The 26,276-nt window shown below is 35.2% G+C and overlaps 1 protein-coding gene across 1 annotated transcript; it reads left to right on the forward strand.

Annotated features, from left to right (window-relative positions):
• The first annotated feature begins 498 nt into the window (after positions 1-498).
• LOC115968679 (DNA damage-binding protein 1a) lies at positions 499-24,619 on the forward strand. Its single transcript, XM_031088154.1, has 19 exons — positions 499-752; positions 1,347-1,395; positions 3,286-3,345; positions 3,440-3,531; positions 3,750-3,801; positions 5,566-5,628; positions 5,769-5,818; positions 6,800-6,875; positions 8,069-8,278; positions 8,410-8,516; positions 8,666-8,774; positions 12,517-12,717; positions 12,814-13,029; positions 13,345-13,455; positions 13,862-14,137; positions 16,202-16,476; positions 20,075-20,426; positions 20,542-20,826; positions 23,884-24,619. Exons 1-19 carry the CDS (start codon positions 649-651, stop codon positions 24,463-24,465), a joined length of 3,270 nt encoding a protein of 1,089 aa, XP_030944014.1. The 5' UTR covers positions 499-648; the 3' UTR covers positions 24,466-24,619.
• The last annotated feature ends 1,657 nt before the right edge of the window (positions 24,620-26,276 follow it).

Consider the following 26,276-nt stretch of genomic DNA (forward strand, 5'->3'; position numbering starts at 1 on the left):
TTAGTTTGGTTGCTAAGAAATGAAATTGTATTTAGAAAATAATTGAAACTTCTTTGTGATGGTTTTAGTTTGTTGATATTACTTTTGATTGATGGAATTTTTTGGGGTGTGATTTTGAAGAGAGGGAAATAAAAAAATAAAAAAATTCAGTTTTGCTGTGTTTGTTTGTCAAGAAACTACAAGAACAACCTATAAAAGAAATGAAAAGAAAAATCAAGTATTTTTTTCTTTAAAATTTGAGAAATTTTTTTTTCTATGCTGACATGGCATTTTTTCTTTTGATAAGGGCATTTTTTTTAATTTCAATTAAATTTTTTTATTATTTTATAAGCTCTGTCAGCTTTAATTGTGTTAACTTTGCATACCATTTGTCAAGTAGATATTTTTTGTGAATGGATTAATGGTAGGAAACAAATTGATTGCAAATCGGAAATAACATAGTGCAAGGACTATAAAATAGTGTTTTTTTCCCAATCCTTTCAATGAAAAAAAAACACATAAAGCTAAAGGGTATATATAGTTCGTATGGTAGCAACGCTGCACCGCCCGCACTCCTGTAACTGCAAGAGAAAAAACACCACAGACAAAGAGAGAGAGAGAGAGTGAGCGAGCTACGGCTCGACACAGAGAGTGAGAAAGAAGAAGAAGATGAGTATCTGGAACTATGTGGTTACGGCTCACAAGCCCACCAACGTGAACCACTCTTGCGTCGGCAATTTCACCAGCCCTCAAGAGCTCAACCTAATCATAGCGTAACCACTCTTCATTTCTCTCATTCTCTCTCTCTATTCAAATCGCTTCTCTCGGATTTTCTTTTTCGTTTCTATTTACGAATTTGGGTTTTCTCTTTCTGCTTTAGGGTTTTATTATTATTATTTTTTTTAACATGATTGAATTTATTCATGATTTCGAGTTTCTATTTTGCTTTGCTATTAGTTAATCTATGCTTGTTGCCTTCTATGCTTCAGCAAAAATCATTTTTTTTTTAAATGGACTGTACATTAGGGTCACTAATTGTATTCAAATACTTGGTTGTTTTGAATGCCCATTTTGTAAATTACATATATAAACCTTTTGGCTTAATAGTAAACCATGAAATGAGGGGGTTTTGCCAATCTATTGGGATTGTAAAAATGTTTTTTTTCTTTATAAGTAATAAAATTTGTTAATATCGTTCATGAGCACGAGCATAAAAATTCGTTTTGTTGGAAAGTTTCCCTACGAAATAAAAATAATAATCATTAAAAATTTTATCTAGAGCTTTTTGGTGTCACATTTTGGCTATAGTTTGCACCACAAAATGAATTTATAAAATGTGGTTTACTTACAATTCAAAATATTTTCAGGAAATGCACCCGAATCGAAATTCATTTACTTACTCCTCAGGGCTTGCAGGTACATTAATTCCCTCTTTATTTTATTTTGTTTTGTTTATTTATTTATTTATTTTTTACATTTCTTTCTAGCTGCTGTTAAGTACAATTAGTTGTATGAAATTGGAATTTTTACTCTGCCCACATGTGTGGTGCATTGTGCCCACACACGCATGATATGTTTTAGATATTGTTAGAAGCAAACTTTTTTTTTTTTATCGGGTAAAGTGGTGTAAAATTTTTAATATAAGGGTGACTAATTCTATAGAAATTCCATGTAATAAGACCTGATAAAGACAGTGTTATATTATATTGGATTTGAAGCGCTTCCTTTTGCATTATGGCAAGTTATAGTTTGCTGATATATCATTCTTCTGTTTTTTGTTGATGTATGTTGATATTTGGTGGTAACTGGTCTATAAAAATTATATCCCCGTCAGTAGTAGTAGTAGTAGTTAAGAGAGACATGAAATGGAAAATTCTGTTCTTCAAATGGCAAGCTCAGCTGGTGGACAGATGAGATAAGTTCCTGAATGAAACAAAGATAATAATCTTTTTATTTTTCTTTTCTCAAGTTTTTGGGTTTTTTAGGTCCTTTTTTTTAGTCATTCATAAAGTGGAGAGGGCTTGTTCTGTGGCTATGGCTGAATAAATTTGGTTATTATTATTTTTTTTTTACTTGATTTATATTGCTTTCTCCTTGGGAAAAGTATACATTATAATAACTTTTAAGGTTTTCTAATAGAAAAAGAAAAATTCATTTTTTCACAGATAGAGATTGAAGAGGATGATGGTTTATATCATGTTGTAAAATTGATTAGTGATATCATGGGTTTAAACATCACGTGCATTAGTTTAAGCACCGTGTACATTTTATGTTATTGGTCTAGATCTCATGTGCACCTCACATATGTGGGTGCTTCATACTTTAATTTTGACTTTTAGGGAATATTAATGTTACAAATTGAACTACAATGTGTACTTATCAAAAAAAAAAACAAAAGGATCTACTATGTAGGTCTGTGTTTATGGCCTAACCATGGGGTAAAGTTCAATTTTCCCAAAAAATGCAAAAGAAAAAATAGTGTGGGGGGAGCAAATAAACAGAGAGAGAAAAAAAATTTTATTGACTGGCAGCCATGGAAAATTATGAGGATAATTAGATGTGTACACCTATTTAAATTGTACCATTTGAGTCTTGTATCCTTAAACTTATTACAGGAAAGATTATGCACTAAAATTTTCACTCTTTTTTATTGGCAATTTACACATGCACACAATATATCTTGAACCCATAATATCAACCTCATACCGTGACTTTGAAGTCTTAAGCTTGCCCTAGGCAGCTCGTGACTTTATCATTGCACCAGACAATAACCCCTTAGTTATTTGTGGTAGACCTTTTCATAAAAGGTAGAATCTTAAGGTTTCTAAATCGATCTTGAACACCTAATCAAAGATCCTTGGTTAATCTTTTTTTTTTTTTTGATGACATAGGAGAACTTCACTTACATTAGTTGTATGTCACAGAGCATACTGTACAACAATTCTCACTGTTAATCAAACTTCTATGGGCAATTGACCCCACCCGCCAGAACCAGTTACCGGGTAATCTAGGGGTTTTTCACCCCTAACGGGCTAAGCAGTTTATCCTCATACATCCTTGTTTTGATGACTTTGAGGGATAAAACATCTTCCAAAAACTTTTACAAACTAAAGTGAAAAGCATCTTAAGATATTCTAATTATATTCTCTAAGATACGCAAAGAAATAACTTTTTCATGTCCAACTTCTTTGTGATTTGATCTTCTTTCAGTTTTCAGTCTTTGTGTCTACTATCTCTTTTTCCCCATGGGTCAGCTAGAACTAAGATCTAAGACCATGAACTTCATCTAAATTTTTTCCTGTGCAGCCTATGCTGGACGTGCCAATATATGGGAGAATTGCAACACTTGAACTTTTTCGCCCTCATGTGAGTGTACTATAAGCTTTTCCTTCAATACCTACAAAGATATGTTATGGTTTACTTATTTTTTCCAGCATTCATATCACTTTTTTTTTAACAGGGTGAGGCACAAGATTTTCTATTTATTGCAACAGAAAGATACAAATTCTGCGTGCTTCAATGGGATGCTGAGACATCTGAGCTTATCACAAGGTTTAAGCTTGAATATATAAATTATAATTTCTTAGTTATCCTGTTAATTGATGTTAATGAATTGTTGGTGCCAGATAATAACTTTTGGTCAGGAATATATGCATCATCTTGTTTTCTTTTCTTTGATACGTGAGAAACCTTCATTACTCTATGAAACCATTGTAATTTATGGATGGATTTAAATAAATTTTTGCACTGACAAATTTATGCCTGTTTAGAGCAATGGGGGATGTTTCGGATCGTATTGGTCGTCCTACAGACAATGGTCAGGTATTTATCTGATTCTAGGTTCACTAATCACTTTTTTCATTTTTTTGCTGGGTTATAAGTATTTATTGAAGCAGTTGTTTTTCCCCCCATTCTATAAGTAAATATTCATTTAAAAGTGCAAATGACATAGGAAGTATACAATAGGTACACCAACAATTCTGCCACGAAAATTACATTTATCAAGCACCAAGTAAATTCAAAAAGTAATACTGTCCTGAAGCCTACCATGCATCATGGTTTTGATCCTTGAAGGCTTTTTAGTACACTGCCTGTGGATCCTCTTGGGTTTTTGACTTTTTGTACATCATTTTGTTTTAATAAAGCACCATTTCTTAAAAAAAAAAAAAAAAAAAAAAAAAAAAAAATTTCCTCAAGCCTCCTTCAAAGTTTGATCTCCACACTATAAATCATGCCAAAGCATGACACGAGTTCCCTCACCCCCCTCAAAGCTAATAAGACAAGAAAAATTATCCCAAGCTCCTTATATTTTTCCATATACCAACACCACAAGGCCCATTGACTGTATTGGCACACCATACTCCCCACATGCTACTGTACTTCTTCTCCTCAAGCCTCGTCCAGAAACCTTCTTTCGTTGGAGCATGTTGCCATGACCGTTTCCCCAAAGTGCCTGATTAAACAAGATCAAGTTCCTGTTGGCAAAACCTCCCATTGGAGTGGTTCAGATATTTATCAATCTTACCTACTTATTTCCTCTCTCTATTTCCTCTTCCAGTAAGTATACCTCACTGTATTGAAAAATTCTTGCAATTTTTCAATACAGTGAGGTATACTTACTGGAAGAGGAAATAGAGAGAGGAAATAAGTAGGTAAGATTGATAAAGTGCTTTTGATTTAGGTACTTTTACCTTCCTTGGAAAGGTAAAGTTTTTTTTTTCAGCCTGCCAGATCTCTTTCCATCTTTGCCAGGATGGTATTCCAAATTGTTTTTGATTTGAAAGTAGAACCCAATGGAAGGCCCAGGTACTTCATTTGCAACCAAAAATATCTGCCAAATCTTCTTACACGTTCTGCACATTTCAACTGGAACCAATTCTAACTTCCCCAAACTAATGTTTGACTCTCAAGGGCCAAATTTGATTTGAATCATTTGCATAAAATATGAAAGAGTAATCTTTTTTTATTTTTTGATTGGTAAAAATTACAGCAGTTAAGAATATCCCATTATGCACCAGCCAGGAAAATCCTGGGAAATATGAAAGAATTATCGACAAAAAGCAAATGAGAAATCCTTAACAAGTTATTGTCTGAACTGCCAGCTGTAAAGTCTGACTTAGTGACCCCCTCGCATTGCTTTTTCCATCATTCTACTCAAAGCAGCTATTGCAATAACAAATAACAAGAAGGGTAAAGGGTCTCTTTGTTGTAGCACTTGAGAACTATTTAAAAAAAAATCACTAGGGCTACCATTAATTAAGATAGATAAGCAAACCTTGGAGATACAAAAATAAATCCACTTTCTATATTTTTTTGCTGAAACCACACCTATTCAACATTTTAATGAGAAAATTCCAATTAACATGGTCCTAAGCTTTCTCCAAATCTAGTTTGCAAAAGACCCCCATAACTCCTGATTTTAGTATACTGTCTAAGCATTCCTTAGCTATGAAACCTGATCTAAAATCTGCATCTTTAACAAGTTGCTTTCCTTAAGGTGGACATCTATAACATTATAGTTTTTATTGTAAAATTAATCAAAGTTCATAGCACGTATTTTTCTCTTATTTCATTTCTTTTTTGCAGATTGGCATAATTGATCCAGATTGCAGACTAATTGGACTCCATTTATATGATGGATTGTTCAAGGTATATAGTTTGATACAATTAATTGTGATGTATACATTTTAAATTTTGGTATTTTGCATGCTATTATAAGCAGAAATTCCAATCTGCGCTATTAAAATTAATATTTTTGGTGTAATCATCATAGTTTGTTGTTTTGTCAGGTCATTCCTTTTGATAATAAAGGGCAGCTTAAAGAAGCATTTAACATTAGGTATGCTTTTATTGTTCTTTTGGCCTCCTAATGCTTAAAGGATATTATAGATGGTTATGCTAGTGAAAGATTTAGTTTTGACATGGATGCAGAGTGTTGGTCACTTTCAATACCTTAGGACCTTAGGTGAATGTATCTGTCTAATGCTGCTTTGGGTTTCGATTTTAGTTTTACTAGCGTAATATTTTCAGTGGGCTAAAAACATGTTTTGCATTGTTTAATATACACACATCATTAGTTGTTGTAACTTAAAATAAACCTGTGATAATTTTATTCCCTTCTTTTCCCTGATAATGAAGAAGAAAGTGTGTAGGGGGTGAGAAAGAAAGCAGGAGGAGGTGAGAAAGAAAGTTCCAGAACAGTTGGGAGTGACAAAGAAGTAGAGTGAAAATAAGTGAGAAAGTGGTGAGATAGATGGATCTGAGGGGGAGGGACAGCAAGCATGTGAAACTTAACAAAAAAAAAATAGATCTTCTCCCACTTTACACAAAGGATGCAACCAAGTTTCACTCTTTCTCAAACACAAATTACAGCCAGAAAAAATAAATTGAATCTTAGTATAAATCAAAGAACTAAATCAAGGGCTTCCCATATGAAATAAAGTGGAAAGTTTTCCTAAGCAAACTATCATGGAAGTATGAATATCTATTGTTTCATCTGCTGTTTGATCTCATTCTACCATTCTGAGTGCAACCTCATATGACATTTGTCCCTGAGTAATGTCTTGATAAGTAATGGAAGAGCGCTTGGTGTCCTCTTTGTAATGTCCTATTTGGATTTTGATAACAAGCTCGTGAAAAGAGTATTGAAGATAGCTACTGACAGTAGACACAAATTTGAAATGCTAATGGACATTTAATTCATTCTTATAACATTGATTTCTATGAATGATATAATAGTTCCTGCTGTCTATGTTTCTAGCATTCATTTCGATTATCAGAATAATCGCACTGATTACATCTTTTGACTGAATATTTTCAGGCTTGAGGAACTTCAAGTTTTGGATATCAAGTTTCTGTATGGTTGTTCAAAACCTACAATTGTGGTTCTTTACCAGGTTCCCCCCCGCCCCCCACAAATGTTTCTTTTTTACATCCATATGTTTATCAATAGCTGTGTGTTTTAACTATGTTGGGTCGGTACAAATTCAACATATGAGGATATGTGGACTGGCTTTTTTGTTCCTTTTTTGCCTCCTTTCTTTTTGGGGGAGGGTGGGAGTTGTGTTTGGAGGGTAGGTTTCCATGGGGCCTCTAAGGTCTATTGGATGCACAGTGGGAGGTAGACCTCATTAATTCTTTTAAACTCCCACTCTCATGCTTTTTGGTCTGCTGAAATCCACTTGGGTGTATGGGCTACACGAGGAGAGTTGACCCTTCAATTTTTATCATTACTGTTTCCCAAGAAAAATTTATCAACTAGTCTAGGTAGCACCACTGACATGGCAAAATTCTTGTTAAAAAAAAATTTCCAAGTAAGTGCATTTGTTCATGCATGTAGGGCCACTAAGGTCTATTGGATAGACAGCGGGAGGTTGACCTCATTTATCCTGTTCACCTTACTTGCCCCACTCTCTTTGGTATGCTGAAAGCCATGTGAGCTTATTGGCCATTCAAGGGGAGTTGACCTCTCTATTTCTATTATCATCCCTTCCAATGAAAATTTACCAACTAGTCTAGGTACCACCTTTGACATGGAAATATTCTTCTTACAGCATCATTTCCAAGTATGTGCTTTTTTCCATGTATGTATGTACATGTAGTATGCTTATAAATGTGTCATATTCATAACTAACAGATAACAAAAAGTTTGGATCCAAAGTTTAATTGATAGTTCTTGTGTTTGTGACTCTAACCAAGTGTTACTGGAGTGCCTGCATTACAAAAAATGACGATAAAATTGTAGGTGTCTTTGGCTAATGAGCTCTTGCTCAAATGACACCTTCTCTTCTTGTAAGAGCAAGCTGGCGGGTAAGGTCATGGGTTCGTGTCTTTTGAGTGTGTTTAACCCATAAGGGAGTTTTGGAAGCCTTGACGTCAACATGTAAATGACTTTTTTATAGAAATCTAGACAGAGACATATGTGCTGCTCTGTAAATTTTTTTATTTTATTTTTAAGTTCCTTATTGTCTATCTGTGGATTACAAATGGATATTTAATAGCCTTGATGTAGTTTATTTAGATGTGGCTGTGCCAGTGCATTTAGAATAATAAATAAGATGGCCTCATTTTTATGTTCTCATTGTTGCAGGATAACAAAGATGCTCGCCATGTTAAAACGTATGAGGTTGCTCTTAAGGATAAAGATTTTGTTGAGGGTCCCTGGTCCCAGAACAATCTTGACAATGGAGCTAATTTGCTAATACCGGTACCTCCACCACTTTGTGGCGTCATTATTATTGGAGAAGAAACAATTGTCTACTGCAGTGCCAATGCATTTAAAGCAATTCCAATCAGACCGGTAGGATACATAGTGCTGCTGCTAATTTTATGTTTTTTAGTACTTAGTTTTCCAAAGAATGCTAGTTAAAATTGCTCATTGATGTACCGTGTTTTCTTATTCTTTTTCATTATATTGGTGTGCAATTCAAGTCCATCACAAGAGCCTATGGAAGAGTTGATGCTGATGGTTCTAGGTATTTACTTGGTGATCATACTGGACTACTTCACCTACTTGTTATAACCCATGAGAAAGAAAAGTGAGTTCTTCTGACTTCTATTTATGACTAAACAACATACTTTGGGAAAAAATCTGCTTGATTACAAACTGAAGGAAAGCATTGTTTCTAATTGTAAATTTAGTGCCTTGCGGGAATTTTCTAAATCTGTCATCTACATTCCCTTGTAGGGTTACTGGACTCAAAATCGAGCTCTTGGGCGAAACTTCCATTGCATCTACCATTTCATATCTTGATAATGCATTTGTATATATTGGCTCAAGCAATGGAGATTCACAGGTGTGTTGGTGCATTTATTCTTCATATATTTTTGAGATTTTTTTTTTGATAAGTAACAATACTTTATTAAATAAAAAAAAGAACCCTATTATACAAGATGTTTACTAAGGGCATACAATCAAAGCTCTTAGTGTACAATGGTCCATCATATCTAAAAGAGAGAAAAAGAACCTGAAGCTAGCAACCAATCTAACAAAGATTTAAAGAAAAAGATCTTATGATCAAGAATAATCTGTTCGTATCTCTCAAAGCTTCTAGCTTTTCATTGCTGCCAAATGCTTAACATTAGACAATGTGGCACAACTTTCTAAACATCAATGCTCTGGTGACAACCAAACCAACCTCGCCATGAAGCTAATGTATCCAAAACTGTCTAGCTCTCTGCGGCAAAGAAACAGACCAAACACCATAATTCATGGTTCAAAATCTACAGGGCAATGAAGTAGTAAATGGTCAACACTCTACGGACTCCCCATTACACTTGCACATATATCACCAACCTAGCACAATAATAGGTCTTCTCTGCAGATTGTCAACAGTCAGAATTTTCCATAACACAGCAATTCACTAAAATAAAACGACTCCAAGAGGTACCTTTGATCACCAAATAATTATCCATGGAAAAGACATGGCACAATTGGACATTAAAGAGCAGTAGCATCCTCAAACTTCAAAGCTCAACCCTTAGCTGGCTTCCAACATAGTTGGTTTTCTTCAATCCCTCTCACTGAATTAGAATAAATAAGATCCATGAAGGCCGACAATGGTTCCAATTCCTAGTCCCACACAGCTCGTGAGAAATTCAAATCCCAGTGAAGAACCCCTTTACATAATTTCAAAAATCTGTTACAGTTGAGTCCTTGTCTCTACTTATTACAAACAATTCTGGATAAACCTCCTTTAACAAACAATCTCCACACCACAAATCATGCCAAAACTTCACCCTGGTTTCTTCACCCACCTCATACTGAAGATATTGGGAGAATGTCACCCACTCCTGCCTCATAGATTTCCAAAGACAAACACTGTAGGGATTCCAGACCACAGTAGAGCATCAACCCCTTCATGCACTCCCATACTTCACCTCTATCACTCTCCTCTAACTCTCTCTGTGCCATATCCCTAAAACCACTTTCCAAACAAAGCTTGATTGAATTTTTTCAAATTTCTGACAGCCAACCCCCCATCTTGGATAGGTGCACAAATCTGTGTCCTGTTAACCAAATGGAAGTTGGACTCCTCACCTAAACCAATCCATTAAGATTGTCTCTGTAACTTCTCAACACGGTTAACTATCTCAGCCAGCATAGGAAAGATAGAAAGGAAATACGTAGGCAAGTTGAAAATTGTTATCTTAATTAATGTAACGTTCCCACCCTTGGATAGATATAGTTGCTTCCATCCTGCCAACCTCCTCTCCATCGTTTCAAGAATAGGATCTCATTTTGTCTTCTCTTTAAATTTAGCACCTGACGGAAGACCTAAATATTTTATTGGGAAGTTTTGACTGTTTACAGCCCAAAATAGCCACCAACTCCTCCAAATTAGGAACTTCCTCCCAACTGGGACCAACTCTGGCTTACTCAGATTTATCTTCATGCCTAACATGGATTCAAACCACACTAACACATGGTGCAGGTGTATGAACTAATGAGTCATGACATCCAAAAAATTAGCATGTCATCTACGAAGAGGTGAGACACCATCAGTTGGTTTGCTGAGGTGCCAACCATGAATCCCAAGAGATGACCACTACTCACAGCTGAATGCATCTTTTTGCTTAGAGCCTCCATAACAATCTCAAAAAGCATCAGTGATAGTGGATCTCCTTGACATACCCCTGGGAACTTCTGAAAAAACCACTAGGGCTACCATTAATCGAAATTGAAAATCTCACTGTGTAAATACAGAAGAAACTCGGGCTGTCATTTTTCCAAAAACCCACATCCAGTTTGCATAAAGCCCTTGGAACTCTAGACTTCAGTCTGTTTGTCAAAAACTCATTAGCAAGAAGGATGAAGCCAAAGATCTGTCTACCTTTCACAAAAGCATTCAGTGACTAGAGATTATTTTTAGGTAGTACCACCTTTAGTATATTGGCCAATACTTTGACAATAATTTTATAGACCCTGCCCACAAAATTGATGGGCCTACAATTCTTCACATACACTGATTTTTATTTTTTGGGGATAAGGGCAATGGAAGTAGCATTGAGGCTCTTCTCAAATTTACCTTGGGCATGAAAATTCTGGAATATCTCCACTACCTCGACTTTGAGAAAGAAAGCCACCATAGAAAAACCATATGGTTTGGGTGCCTTATCTCCGTTGAAGGGTTTTTTTTTCCACCCCCAAAACTTCTTAATTGAAGGGTCTATTCAACCACACGACATTCTCCTCTAATATCCTTGAAAACTCCAGCTTGTCCAATACTGGTCTTTGGTATCCCTCCAGAATACAGGCGCTTACGGAATTGTGTGATAGACTCAAATATGGTTGCTGGATTGGTAGTGAAATCTTCATCAACCAACAAATTGGTAATAGAATTAAATGTTGTGGGAGAGTTGGCTACTTGATGAAAAGATTTTGTATTTCTATCCCCATTCCTTAACCAAAGCACTCTAAACTTGTCTCCAACAAATCTCCTCCAAGACAGTTGTCTTTTCGAGCTCAACTTGAAGCCAATCCTTATCTAATTTCTCCTCAACTGTAAGTAGTCGACTTTCCCCAATGTTGTCCAGCTCATTAAGGTCATGCCACAAATTATTTCTCTTAATCTCCACATTCCCAAATTCTTCGTCATTCCATTTTCAAAGCTTTCAGTTTATTTGCCAATCTGAAACTCGGAGAACCCAATGTTGTCCAGCTCATTAAGGTCATGCCACAAATTATTTCTCTTAATCTCCACATTCCCAAATTCTTCGTCATTCCATTTTCAAAGCTTTCAGTTTATTTGCCAATCTGAAACTCGGAGAACCTTGAAACTGGTAGGATTCCCCCCACCACCACCTGAGAAATTGGATCTGAAATTTCATTTTTTTTTTTCCCTAGTCTTAAGTGATCTGGACTCTCCCAAATGTTATTTCAACCTTAAATTTGAGCCTATAGCCTTTATTAGAGATTGACATAATGAAAATGTGGTAATGTGTACTATCCATAGTAGATATCTGGAACCCCTAGGTTGACACTTACGGAAAATATTCTACAGATGTAGAGAGTGCTCCCTTGTTCCTAGTTGCAACCTCAAGTAATTTAACATGGTATTAGAGCAGGAGGCTTTGAGTTCTATCCCTGTCTCCTCCATTCTACCTCCCCATTTAAGATCCCACGTGTTGGGCCTCACCTATTAAAAGGAAGTTTGAGCCCACATGTGTGGGGAGTGTTAGAAGTACGTGGTTAAATGATTAAATTTACCATTTTCCAATAGAGCTTTAGGGACAATTGGTAATTTAATGCGGCAAAAGAATTCGACTTACTCCCTTTTTTTTCCCTAAAGATGCTTACAATGACAAGCAGGTTTTTATGTGAGGATATGTTTGCAACCTCTTGCTACATTTTTGTGTATCTGCTATGCTTTATTGCAATGTTAAGCAGAAGGCATTCTAATTCCTTCAGCATATGGTTTAGTTAGGGATTTTGAATATGTTGTATAATCTCAATATGACTCATGGATTTTAGTTGTTTATTGTTTTAAGGTTACTTGCAATATCAGATATTAACACTTCATAATGGTGTGCACGCAGCTTGTAAAGTTAAATCTTCACCCTGATGCAAAAGGCTCATATGTGGAAGTACTGGAACGATATGTCAATTTGGGGCCAATTGTTGACTTTTGTGTTGTGGACCTTGAGAGGCAAGGCCAAGGTCAGGTTGTAACTTGTTCTGGAGCTTATAAAGATGGTTCTCTTCGCATAGTTCGAAATGGAATAGGAATTAATGAACAGGTATGTTTTAACTTAGCAGTTTACTTTTCCCTCAAACCTTGTAAGCACTTATATGATAGCAATATGTTGATTATGTATGTATATGAAATGGTATAGGCTTCAGTGGAACTTCAAGGTATTAAGGGAATGTGGTCACTAAGATCTTCCACAGATGATCCATTTGACACATTCCTGGTTGTAAGTTTTATCAGTGAGACACGAATTTTGGCGATGAATATTGAGGATGAGTTGGAAGAAACTGAGATAGAGGGCTTCTGCTCTCAAGTGCAGACCCTATTTTGCCATGATGCTGTTTTCAACCAACTTGTACAAGTAGGTTTTCTAACTGTTTTACTTATCAACCTATGACCTCATCTACTGATAAAAATATTTTTGGATGATTTGAATCCAAACTAGATGAATGTTTTCTATTAATTTCATTTTCTTGAGGCATTTGTTTAGGCCTATATAATTTGATTGTGTCATGGAAGATGTGGAGATGAACAATTCCTTTAGCTACAATTTTATTTACTTGCATTATATGGGTGCAAAAGTATTATTTGTGCATGAGGATTAGAGTTTGAGCTTAAAAAGTCAGTAAATGGAATGAATTGAATGCTCCATCTGGCTAATTAAATGCCTTTACAGGTAACTTCAAGCTCTGTGAGACTGGTCAGTTCTACATCTAGAGAGCTACGGAATGAATGGAATGCTCGACCTGGCTATTCAATTAATGTTGCCACTGCTAATGCCACCCAGGTTAGTTTACCCATTTCTGTACTGTCATGATCTGATCTTTCCATTATCTTGTAATTTTTATTATTCTCCTAAAAAAAAAAGTCAATAATGCATTTCAATAACATTTTTTTAAAAAAAAAAATTTATTAATTAATTATTCTTGTAACTCCAAAAATTATTTTTTCAACACTCCCCCCATAAATTAGTTTGTTCCTTGTTTTTAAAATCTGGTTCATCATATGGTGCACTTCTTTGGGTGGGCATGGATTGAGTTTTGAGAATGTACCTCCTACAACACTGCAAATAAGTGGAGAACATAATTGCTGTTTATTGGCACTCTCTTACCTTTTTCGGATTGTATTTGTAAACATTTTGTGTTGTCTTTGTAAAATAAATAACCAATTGATGCATTGCACTTCTATGACAGGTTTTATTGGCAACTGGTGGTGGCCATTTGGTTTATTTAGAAATTGGAGATGGGGTCTTGACGGAAGTAAAACATGCACAATTGGAGTATGAGATCTCATGCCTTGACATAAACCCCATTGGGGAGAATCCCAACTATAGTCAGCTAGCTGCTGTTGGTATGTGGACAGATATTAGTGTGCGGATATTTTCGCTTCCTGACCTGAATCTTATCACTAAGGAGCCTTTGGGGGGAGAAATTATACCTCGCTCTGTTCTTCTTTGTGTCTTTGAAGGGGTATGCTTGTGTTTGAGCTTTATTTTCTTTTACTCTTGCCTCAATTCTTTTAAGGCATTTTCTTTTTAATGAATAACATTCTTATTGATGTAAAAAAAGAGCCAACGTACACCAAGGGGTATGCAGGGGAACAAGAAAATCAAGTAAATTAAACTCTCAAAGTACAAAGATCAAGCATATCCAGGAAAGAACAAATAGAGAAACAGCCTAAAGCTAACATCCAATCAATCAAAATTTGAAAAGAAAAGGCTTAAGCTCAGGAAAGTCCGTTCACAGTCCTCAAAACTTTGAGCATTATGCTCCTTCCAAATGCACCACAGCTAACAATGTGGAATGGCTTTCCAAATAGGTATATTCCAATGATGCCCAAACTGGCCTTGTCAAGAAGCTAGTAACTCCGCAACACTTTTCGGCATAACCTAGTAAACTCCAAACAGCCCGAGCACCATAGACCATAACTCTGTGGCAGTAGGACAGTGAAGGAGTAAATGGTCCATAGTCTCCCCAGCACATTTACACATATAACACTAGTCTATCACAATCAATCTTCTCCTTCTCAGTTTATCTATCGTCAATATTTTGCCCAAAGCCAGAGTCCACATGAACAAAGCAACTTTGGGTGGCACCTTTGACCTCCAAATGCTTCTCCAGGGAAAAGATATATCAATAATACAAATCAAAGACTGATACTACCCGTCGATCTCAAACCCCCATCTTTTAGCTGACCTCCATCAAAACTTGTCCTGCCCATTCCTTCTCACAGGAATAGAGTAGATTAAATCCATAAAACCCCCAACTACTCCAACTCCTGATCCTGCATGGCTCTCACAAAATTTAAATCCTACTGTAGGGCACCATTGCAGAACTTTGTAAGATCCGTCACTGAAGCCTCTTTATCCTGACTAGGCCAAATAACACCGGAAAACCTCCTTTAAGGAAGGTTTTTTTATAAAATAAAAAAATTCACAATTATTAGTTTTTATCTAAAACACAGACAGTCTGTGTTCATGTTAAACACAGGCTTGCATAGGACCCAACTGCATTTGTGTGTGTATTAAAGTTGGGACATTTTCTGGATACATTTGAGACACAGTAAGCTTAAAGTTGAAAAGAAATAAAAAATGGAAGGCTTGAAATTTTGGAAAAGTGTGATGATGCATGATGACCTACTGTGAGATGGGACCTGGTTTAATTCAAAGAGGAGGGAGTCAATGAGGTTGTAGTGACCATGGTGGCAGAGATCATAGGAGCTTTCTCAATGCATTCAAGGCATAGGGCGAGGCAGTAGAGTTCAGAGGAGTGGACTTTGTCCCTGATGTCAGGATGAGGCCATCAATCCTGGAGCTTTGGTGGTGGAGGCTGAGCTACCTCTGCTTCTCTCTCTCTCGGTTTTTTTGTGTTGTGAGATTATTGTGGAAGGGGTGTTTTTCTTTTTTGTTCTTAAGCAAGGAAAGTAAGAAGAAATCATAACCTTGTAGAGGATTAAGAGTTTTCTGAGAAAAAAAGTATTAGTGGATGGTTCCAGCTGGTTAGTGCCATAAGATACTGGGCCTCTTTTTATTTTTGAACAATGTGGCATTCCTTATAGAAAAAAAGGGCGATTCAATCCTAACATTAAAGAGATTATATTTGCTAAAAGAATTTATAAATTCGTAAATAAATATTAACACACAAACTTTATTGCATTTAAACCTAAAATTGCATGTGCGCACACACCGCGCACATGTATATATTGTTGTGTTGTCGTGCCAGTGTCAAAGGCAGTGCTTCTTAGGTTCTTATTGCACCTCAATGGGAGACCATGCCTTGTGAGGCAGATGTCACTAGTTTAAATCTCCCCTTCCCCTCCTGCTCAAATACTTACAAAAAAAAATTCTTATTGTAGACTTCTAGAGGAATTTCAATGGTAATCTTGACATCTATTTGAACATTAAAAAAAGGGGCGGGGGGTGACATCCAATTAAGTTAATGAACATTCTTCTTCAATTCATTAATTATATGCTTCCTAGTTTTTCGCACCTCTCAAGTTTGTAATTTTTTTTTTTTTTTTTGGGTTTCTTTCAGATATCTTACTTGTTATGTGCCCTTGGAGATGGACATTTATTAAATTTTCTATTGAACACAAGTACTGGTGAACTAGCAGATAGGAAAAAGGTCTCTCTTGGGACCCAGCCTATTACTCTTCGCACTTTCTCTTCCAAGAATACTACACATGTATTTGCTGCGTCAGATAGGCCAACTGTTATCTACAGTAGCAACAAGAAGCTACTTTACAGCAATGTTAATTTGAAAGAAGTTAGCCATATGTGCCCTTTTAACTCTGCAGCTTTTCCAGACAGGTATTTTCTCTCCACCCTCCCTTCTAAGTCGGCCAGTACCCAATCAATATAGGATAGAGTTGGTTAATAATTCTGAATTTATCCTCTTATGTCCAATTTACATTTGATCTGGTATATCTTGATTTTATTTTGGAATGCAACACATTTCTATTCATAAAAAATTAGTAGGTACGAGCTAAATTGACTGCATTGTCTGGACTCCTTTATGAGGTTCAAATACCCCTCCCCACTTGTAACAATTGAATTATAAAAAATAATTAAATTTCTTTTGTTTGGTTGAGAAGAATAAAAGAGGTAGTTTATATGAATGTACCAATATCCCCCTTATTATTTTGGGGGTAATTTTTTCATTTGAATTTGACTACAATGAGTTGATTTTTTGGTTCAAGACGAGCTTAGATCTTAAGCACACATGAAAAAAAGAAAAGGAAAAAAAGAGAGAAAGAATACATAGAACAATAGGATTTTACCAAGAATCGTCAGAGTATTTGGTGGTGGTTGGAATCTTCTCTGGCTGCTAAGAGGCAGTGTGAAAACTCACACAACAAGGATCTTTATGTGGTTTTTATTTTTTATTTTCTCAGAATGTTCTTCACTTCACTTTAAAAAAAAAAAAAAATTATTATTGTTGTTTTAAACACTCATGTTTTGGTGGGCCCAGGTAGAAACAACCAGCCACACCCTTTTCTATCCACTTTATGTTTTGCCCAACCAAACGGCAGTAAAGTGTTTTCACTCCTCCATTTCTCTCTATAATTTTGAGACAAATAGGAATAACCGAACCACGTCTACAAAATGCCAGTACCATCTGCTTCAAAGCCAATGTGAGACTCCTTGGTTAGATGACCAAGATATTGGCAAATACCACATACCACATATGATCGAGAACAGACTAAAGAATACCTATAATCACATGAAAACCATGAAAGCCAGTTGCTAAGAAAAAGGTTGAACCATAAATACTATCCAAATAGTGAAAGGGTGCTTTATAATATTCCCTTCCTTGAAAGCCAGTGAATACTAGATCCAGTGAAACGGTAGCTACTACAGCATAAACTGCCCATTTCTCCTTCCCCGCAAGTGTAGCATGATGAGCCCAAGTTACGGTAGCTCTAGATGAAAGGAGAATAGGGCTATTAAGAAAATGGATTTCCCAAGGATCTAAAACCCAAATTCCTTTTGGGGTCTAAACACCTCCGATCTCCACTGTAGCCATAGGTGCCAAAGAAGAATGAGACGAATCCCCCCCCCCCCCCCCCAAAAAAAAGGAACATAACCTCTGATACTATAAACAGAATAAAACCATATCGCAGCCCTAATTGTACAACTTTGGTATGATGTCCTTTCAAAGTGGATTCGCATAGAACATCGCGCCACCATACGAACATCTTATGTAGGAGAAATATGAGGCCCAAACTGAGAAGCGTTGCACCCCCTTGAATTTGGTGCATGTACATCACACCTTTTAGGGTGGTTGCCGAAGTTCTAAGTGAACCCAAAATAGGACATGGACTTGGATATACCAAGTGATAAGAATGCCTCTGAGATTCAAGCATAAACCACTTTGCCTTGGTTGTATGTAAACCCCCCTTCACCCCCACTCCCTAAAGTGGTAAAGAAGGGCTCTTTGGGCCTATCCCTTTTCACCCCAACAAATGGAGCCTTGAGGCTAGCTCAGCGTGGAATAGTACAATCGAGAGGACTGAGAGAGTTTTGCAGGGTTGAAGAAGTTGTATCTATCAAAAGGGGGTAGGGTGACTCTTATAAAGAGCACTCTCTCAAGCTTGTTTGCTTATTACCTCTCTTTTCTATTCCGGTTAGTGTAGCTAATAGATTGGAGAAGGTGCAGCTTGATTTGAGAATGGAGGAGGAGAAGAAGTTTAATCAGTTTACTAGAGGATTATTTGTTCATTTGCTGAGTAATTTCAAGGATTGGGATTAGAAAACTGAGTAATTTCAACCAAGAACTACTGGGGAAATGGTTGTGGAGGCTCATTCAAGAGGATGGCGATTTGTAGAGAAGGGTGGTAGTAGCTAAATATGTGGTGGAAGAGAGGGGGTGGGGTGTTAAGAAAGCGATTAGATCAAAGTTACAGATATATATATTAAATTCTTGGTTGGTGATGGTAGAAGATTGTCTTTTTGGTTTGATGTATTGAATCATGGACTTTTGTTTTTGTGGTATTTGAAGTGAGATGGGTAATGCAAATCAGTGCCTAGGTTGTTTACATGTTGGAGGAGTTGAAAATGAAACGAAACTCGTTATGGGTAGTATTTGGAATGTGGTTCCATTATGCCATATGTGGATTATTTTGAAGGAAAGGAATAGGGAAAATTTTAGAGATAGTACCTTTCAATTGAGAGAATAAAGTCTCGGTTTGTCATTACTTTATTTTCCTCAATGTTTGTAGATGATAGTAGACCTTCTTGTGCCGTTGATTTTTTGGATTCTCTGCACTGGTGATTTGTTTGTATGAGTAGCTGATATAGCTTGTGTTCTTAAAATTGTTTCCCTGACCTGTTGTAAAATTCCTTTAAAATTAATGCAAATATGAAATATCGTTACTTATCAAGAAATGAACTTTGGATCAAATTAGTAAACTTAATTATCAAAATCTTTAGTGCTACATGTCATTTTATATCTTTACCTGGAGAAATATCTGTTTACTTTTTTTCCTATAGTTGGGGAATAATTTTATTCATTGTTTTTAATTATTTTTCATAATTGCTCATCCTGAACATGACTTTGTGCACTTCTTAATGAGTTGCTGTGATAAAGCGGTAATATCTGGAGTCTGGACAATGATGAATTTCTGTTTTCTTATGTTGGCCAATCTGGGGGAATAGGCATTAACAGCAAAAATATACCTACCTAAGCAAGTTTTGATAGGGCAAGATTGTTTGACCATCTTTTTTATTTATTGTTGCACCATATTGGAAGATAAACAGATAGTGTACCAAAGTTTAGGGTTTCTAGGCAATAATTTGCTTCTGAATTGATCAAGTATGCTAGTCTGAATGAACCTGTCCAGTCTGTCCACAATAAAGCTTTAAATTTTTTTTTTTTTTTTTAATAATTTTGTTTGTAAGTATAAAGCTGACTACTTCATGTAACAGTGATATTCCCTTTATAAGGTTTGTCATCCTTGGCAATTACACAATTTTTTCAAAAGATGCATTTTGTGCTGCAGGTTTCATATTTCAAAAATAAATCTCCCCCGCCCACACACACCCCCCCCCCCCCCTCCCCCCAAAAAAAAAAAAATCACCTCCTAAAGTTAGAAGAGTTGTGTGGGGAAGGTGGTATGCAAGATTAAGATAAAATGATAATTGCTTTCACCTAATTGTGGACACATAATGGGACGAGATAAAATGGAACCAATATACTCATTATGGGACAGATGGATTATTTATTATGGTATAATGATTTACGATAACTAGATAGCATTCGGAAAACCATCATGCTTCAAAAAGTGAAATGCCAGAGAAAGAAGAGGTTCACACACATTTGCATAATTGTTGGCCTGACTAGACACGACACTAGGGCCTTTTTCTCTCTCAATAAATTGATTTTTCTTTTTTATTCTTTTGTCAACAGCCTTGCAATCGCAAAAGAAGGTGAACTTACTATTGGCACCATTGATGATATCCAGAAACTTCATATCCGCTCTATACCGCTTGGGGAGCATGCACGCCGTATCTGTCATCAAGAGCAGTCCAGGACCTTTGCTATTTGCAGTCTGAAGTCAAACCAGTCCAGTACAGAAGATTCTGAAACGCACTATATCCGTCTGCTGGATGACCAGACCTTTGAGTTCATATCCACTTACCAACTTGACACCTTTGAATATGCTTGTTCCATCCTTAGTTGTTCTTTCTCTGATGATAGTAATGTGTACTACTGTGCGGGCACTGCATATGTATTACCAGAAGAGAATGAGCCAACCAAGGTCATTGTGACACTACTGATCCTTTTTCTTATTTAATTTTTAATTCCCCAAAACCTAAAATTAGATATGATGCTGTCATTCCAACTTTTGTTTTTCCTTCATGAACAATTTTTAGGGCCGAATATTAGTTTTCATTGTTGAAGACGGGAAGCTACAGCTTATTGCTGAGAAGGAAACCAAAGGATCTGTTTACTCTCTGAATGCTTTCAACGGCAAGCTGCTGGCTGGTATCAATCAAAAAATCCAATTGTACAAGTGGATGCTCCGGGATGATGGTACTCGTGAGTTACAATCTGAATGTGGACATCACGGACACATACTTGCCCTCTATGTGCAAACTCGTGGAGATTTCATTGTTGTTGGTGACCTGATGAAATCAATCTCCTTGTTAATCTACAAGGTAAGTGATAAGCCATCAATATTTTATTACCCTATCATTTACCATCAATCAATATATATATATATAAGTAGAGACTCATGTGAGAGTGCATGAGGTCCTACCATGTGGTACTCTAATATAGCATTTAGCATTTTTTACCTCATTTCATTTAGATTTTTTTACTGTTACCCAATAGATCATAGTAACTTTTTTTTACTATCATATAAATTTAAAATTTTTACCTTTTTTTTTTAATTAAGCATTTTTTACTGTTACTCAATAGATCATAGTAACTTCTTTTTACTATTATATCAAATGTGAGCTGTTCTTGACAATTAGACCAATTAGACCAAAAGCTATTTACTACAAAATGGATTACCTTTTAAAAGTAGACCAAAACTTATGAAAAACTCAAGCGCAGTTATTACCTTAATATATATATATATATATATAAAAGCAGAGACCTCATGTGAGAGTGCATGAGGTCTTGTCACGTGGCACTCTAATATTGCATTTAGCCTTTTTTTACCTCTTTTCATTAAGTTTTTTTTACTGTTACCCAATAGATCACAGTAACTTTTTTTTACTATCATATAAATTTAACATTTTTTATCCTTTTTTTTATATTAAGTATTTTTTACTGTTACTCAATAGATCATAGTAACTTCTTTTTACTATTATATCAAATGTGAGTTGTTCTTGACAATTAGACCAATTAGATCAAAAGCTATTCACTACAAAATGGATTACGTTTTAAAAGTAGACCAAAGCTTGACCATTCCCATGTGCAAATCATAGCAAAAAATCTTACCCTCTTACAAACTCTCTTTCTTCCTCCCTCACATATAGATGATATTCTAGAAAATCTCATTCTTAGGAAATCATGTTTCCATTTTTCCCCAATTTCAATTCAATATACTTTTGTCTATCAATAATGTTCTATACAATTTATGCAGACAAATTCTCTATCATTGACTAGTGCAACAAAAATATATATAAATCTTGAGATCCTTGAGGGTGTTGAAATAATTGACAATTGCATATTTCTAAAATTTATAATAACAAAAAGTCTAGTAAATAGCATATAATATCTCACAAAATACCATTAACTTAATATTTTCTTTTAAAAAAATTCAATGATAGGAATGGTAAAAAACATGATCCTATACAAGAAATACCAAAAATACATGCAAAACAATTTTCATAAGAGAATTTATCTTTAAATAATATGAAGACAATAGTAAAGATAAAATGCATTGAATAAGATCCTACAAAACAAGTTTGTTATTCATTTCAAATTATACTCATTTACGTAAAAAAATAATAATACATCATATTATTTATATTAAAAAAATAATATATATTAATTTCAAAGTTCGTTGCAAGATGTAAATTGTTAGGATATTGCAACAATAAGTAACATTGATACAACAATGGGTTGGTATTACATTTTGTGCATACTTTGTGAAAGAAATGTCAAATCACAAGCAAGATCATTTTGGTGTGCAAAATATGAAACTAAAACAAATCTTTCTATCCCAAAGTTAGAAGCACTCACATTAACTACATATTCTCCAAATATATTTATAATATATTTATCTCACTGCAACTACTATATATATAAACAATTGTAAACTACTTCAGATACAGGATTCAAATTGAAGTTTTTGATGCAATTGACAAAACAAATTTTGTGATGTTTGATCGAGATGCTAAGAAAATCCTAAAAAAATCTACAAGAAATTTTGCTGAAAATAAACTGAGGTACAACTTATTTAAATTATTATAAAACTATTGATATTGGAGGAGGAGTCCCATGTGATTTGAAAAAAAAAAAGGATTTTCCTACTTCATTTGAATGAATTCAATCTAAAGGATGGTTTTGAAAATTACTTGGTTGCTAAGATTTTTTATGCACCTTAAAATGACAAAAAGGTATGGGAGAAAAAATATACATACACAATCCAATATGCTATATTAATTATTTTTGCTGCACTATTCCAAAATTAACAAAAATAAAAAATAAAAAAATTTGCAAAAAACTGTCACATCATTGAAATTTAATAAAAATGCAAATACCTACGAAAAATCTTAGCGACAAAGTCCAAACTTTGTAAGATCCAATCAAGAATCTCCCAATGCCAATTCATTAGTGATTAACACAAATGATGCAACAAAATTAAAGGAAAAAATGATGAAAGCTCAAAAGTTGAACAAATATGGATGGACTAAACTTCAAACATTGAAGATGGAGAAACTGATGATGATAACAAGTGTCACCATACCGCAATAACAAAGCAAAAAAAAAAAAAAAAGATTTTGTAATGAAGCTTTTTATTATATCACATAATTGAAATCAATAATATAGAATGAATTAATATGCTTTTATCAACTTTTATTATACAATATTATTCCAAAATTGTTTTAATATTGCTCATTACTTGAACAAAATAATTATAATAGATATATGTGTGTAATTTATAATTGTTACTTTTTATGATGAATTCATTACTAACAAAGTTTTATAATAAATATGCTATAATATATGTATAATATTTTCCAAAAACAAATTTACATAAAACATTACAACATTATCCGTGCATCGCACGTGCAACTTACTAGTTTAAAGTAATGCTTATTGTCTAATGTCTACTACTCCAACAGCCAATGAGCTCTAGCTAAGTTGCACCTCCTCTTCCTGTAGTACAGTTACAGGGAGAGGGGGTTGTGGGTTCAAAAAAGTTACCAATCGAAAATAATATACAAGTCCAACATTATACATGTCCTGTTTGCTTTCCGCTTAACAACAAAAGACTCCCCTATTTGGGTCTTCAAACATAAATTTTTAATGTCTTGGCCAGTGGTTTAGGTTTTACCATGATTCTTATAGCTAGCCTGTTTTCTTCCTGTTTTCCTGTTTGTTTTCTTGCTTTCCGCTGTACAACAAAAGACTCCCCTATTGGGTCTTCAAACATAAACGATTTCATGTCTTCTTGGACAGCAGATTAGATTTTACGATGATTCTAATAGCTAGCCTGTTCTCTTGCTGATTAATACACAACTGCTCGTTGTTTTCAGCATGAAGAAGGTGCCATTGAGGAGCGAGCCCGTGACTATAATGCAAATTGGATGGCAGCTGTTGAGATTCTTGATGATGACATTTACCTTGGTGCTGAAAATAACTTCAATCTTTTCACTGTTCGGAAGAACAGTGAAGGTGCCACTGATGAGGAGCGGGGCCGTCTTGAGGTAGCTGGCGAGTATCACCTTGGAGAATTTGTCAATCGATTCCGACATGGTTCCCTTGTTATGCGCTTGCCAGATTCTGATGTGGGCCAGATTCCAACTGTCATTTTTGGTACTGTTAATGGTGTAATTGGAGTCATTGCTTCCCTTCCTCATGAGCAGTATCTCTTTTTAGAGAAGCTTCAGTCGAACCTGAGGAAGGTGATAAAGGGTGTTGGAGGGTTGAGCCACGAGCAGTGGAGGTCATTTAACAATGAGAAGAAAGTAGTTGATGCCAGAAATTTTTTGGATGGAGATCTCATCGAGTCATTCCTTGATCTCAACCGTAGTAAGATGGACGAGGTTTCAAAAGCAATGAATGTTACAGTTGAGGAGCTTTGCAAGAGAGTTGAAGAATTGACGAGATTGCATTGATATTGTAACCTAGTTGAAGGGTTTTGTTTTTTCCCCTCACTTGTAACATTTTGCAGATTATATCTTCTTTTGTTTTGGAATATTTGAGTACATAATGGTTTGTAAAAAATAATTTGTCCTGTATGTGTATTATATCCATGATCATTTTAAGCTATCCTGTGGCATTAGTAACCGTTGGTTTGGGTGCATACAAAGAATGGCTGTTACTCTTGTGCTTCAGCCTGGTAAGAAGTCAGATATAAGGCTGCTGTGGTAATTTGGTGGAAGCTGATTTGGTTTCCACAAATGATCCCTAGGCATGCCTTTATATGTTGGTTAGCGATGAAACACAGGTTGCTTACATGAGATGGATTGGTGAAATGGGGAGTTTGAAATGGTGAAATGGTGAAATGCGGTTTCTCTGTCCAGTTTGATTTTTCCTTGAGTCTGCACAACCATTTCTAGAATTTTTACTCAAGGGGTTTTCACCATGTGTTGCAGCCCATGATGAATCTATGCAAGCACTGTCCACTGATACAGAGCTTCAGCTAATAATTTTGAAATTTTCACTTTCTTGACCTCTTGCAATACCAGTAAAACCTTACATCTAAATTAATATTTTGTTTAAACGATAAAATTTTCTGTTGCTATCTACAGTTAAACTTTTGAACTTGTTTAATGCACTCAAAACTTTCTAACTTTTGACTTTTGCTGTCTGCAGTTAATCCTTTGAATTTGTTATTATGGTTATCTGTCATATGTAAATTCCAATCTTAGCCTACTTATACATGTAAATCCTGTTTTCAAATATGAGAAAGTAAATATTCTTTGTCTTATATAAGGTACATATATTGGGTAAAAATGGAAATATTGACCATTATTGCCGCGTGAGGGGTGTCTATGTTTTCTTGGGTCTTGACATTGCTTTTCCTACATCCAGGCTAAGGTCATGACCGGTGATAATGTAGCGAGGTAATTGCTTCAAAAGATGACACAATGTGCATGCAGCGCGTATCTTGATATTTAGGAAAGGTACAAGTGAAGTCATGGTTGAAATTTTAACATTAGATTATAGCATCATTGAGTGCTTCCCTAATTGTGCCTTTGACAGTTGACTTAATTATTAGCTTAATTGATCACAAACACACACATACATACCTAGTTCATTTTTTCCTTTTCTATTTGAGATAGAAATCCTACTCTAGTATAATGTAAGTGTATGTGTGTGTAGTCCCTCCCTCCGTGCTATTGCACAAAAACTTGTACTTATGAAGTGACCATAATACCATGGGCGTGTGGCGGTATAAATACCTAGTTCATATTGTTATCAATATGTGGTAGAACACACAAACATAAGTAGAACAGTGTTTGTGTTGTGTCATTTTTTCCCATGATCTGCCCATGTTAGTGTGTTTGCAGTGTCATAACCTAGGCCCTTCTTCTTGTTCATGCTTCAGAAATTCAAAGTTGAAAAATAAGGTTTGGATATATTAGGTAAAAAAAAAATAGTGTGGGTTAAGTTGGTTTAAGTTTTCACATGGTCAATGACTAGGGCATTTTAGATATAATATATTTTTGAAGAGTACTTGTATTATTTTACACATTTTAATTTTATTGATTCCATCTAATTCTTTTTCTTGCTTTAACAAAATTTTGGTGGGTCTATGGAGTGATTAATGATCCTTATGGTAAATTTTTCATTGCAAAGATCTAATCTTTTAAGAAGGTATCTATGTTGCGTACATTTATAATAATTATTAGTTCTTCAAATATGTTTTAAGATGCTTACAATACATTAATGTTTTATAGGGGAGCCTTACTCAGGATTATGA

Source organism: Quercus lobata, chromosome 11, assembly GCF_001633185.2.
Source record: "Quercus lobata isolate SW786 chromosome 11, ValleyOak3.0 Primary Assembly, whole genome shotgun sequence".
Lineage (NCBI taxonomy): Eukaryota > Viridiplantae > Streptophyta > Magnoliopsida > Fagales > Fagaceae > Quercus > Quercus lobata.

Bases quoted from the DNA above. Each gene is read 5' to 3' on its own strand.
- LOC115968679 (XM_031088154.1), top strand. From the start codon at position 649: ATGAGTATCTGGAACTATGTGGTTACGGCTCACAAGCCCACCAACGTG. The intron at 1,396-3,285 runs GTACATTAATTC...TTTCCTGTGCAG, and splicing joins TTACTCCTCAGGGCTTGCAG to CCTATGCTGGACGTGCCAAT. The intron at 3,532-3,749 runs GTTTAAGCTTGA...ATGCCTGTTTAG, and splicing joins ACATCTGAGCTTATCACAAG to AGCAATGGGGGATGTTTCGG.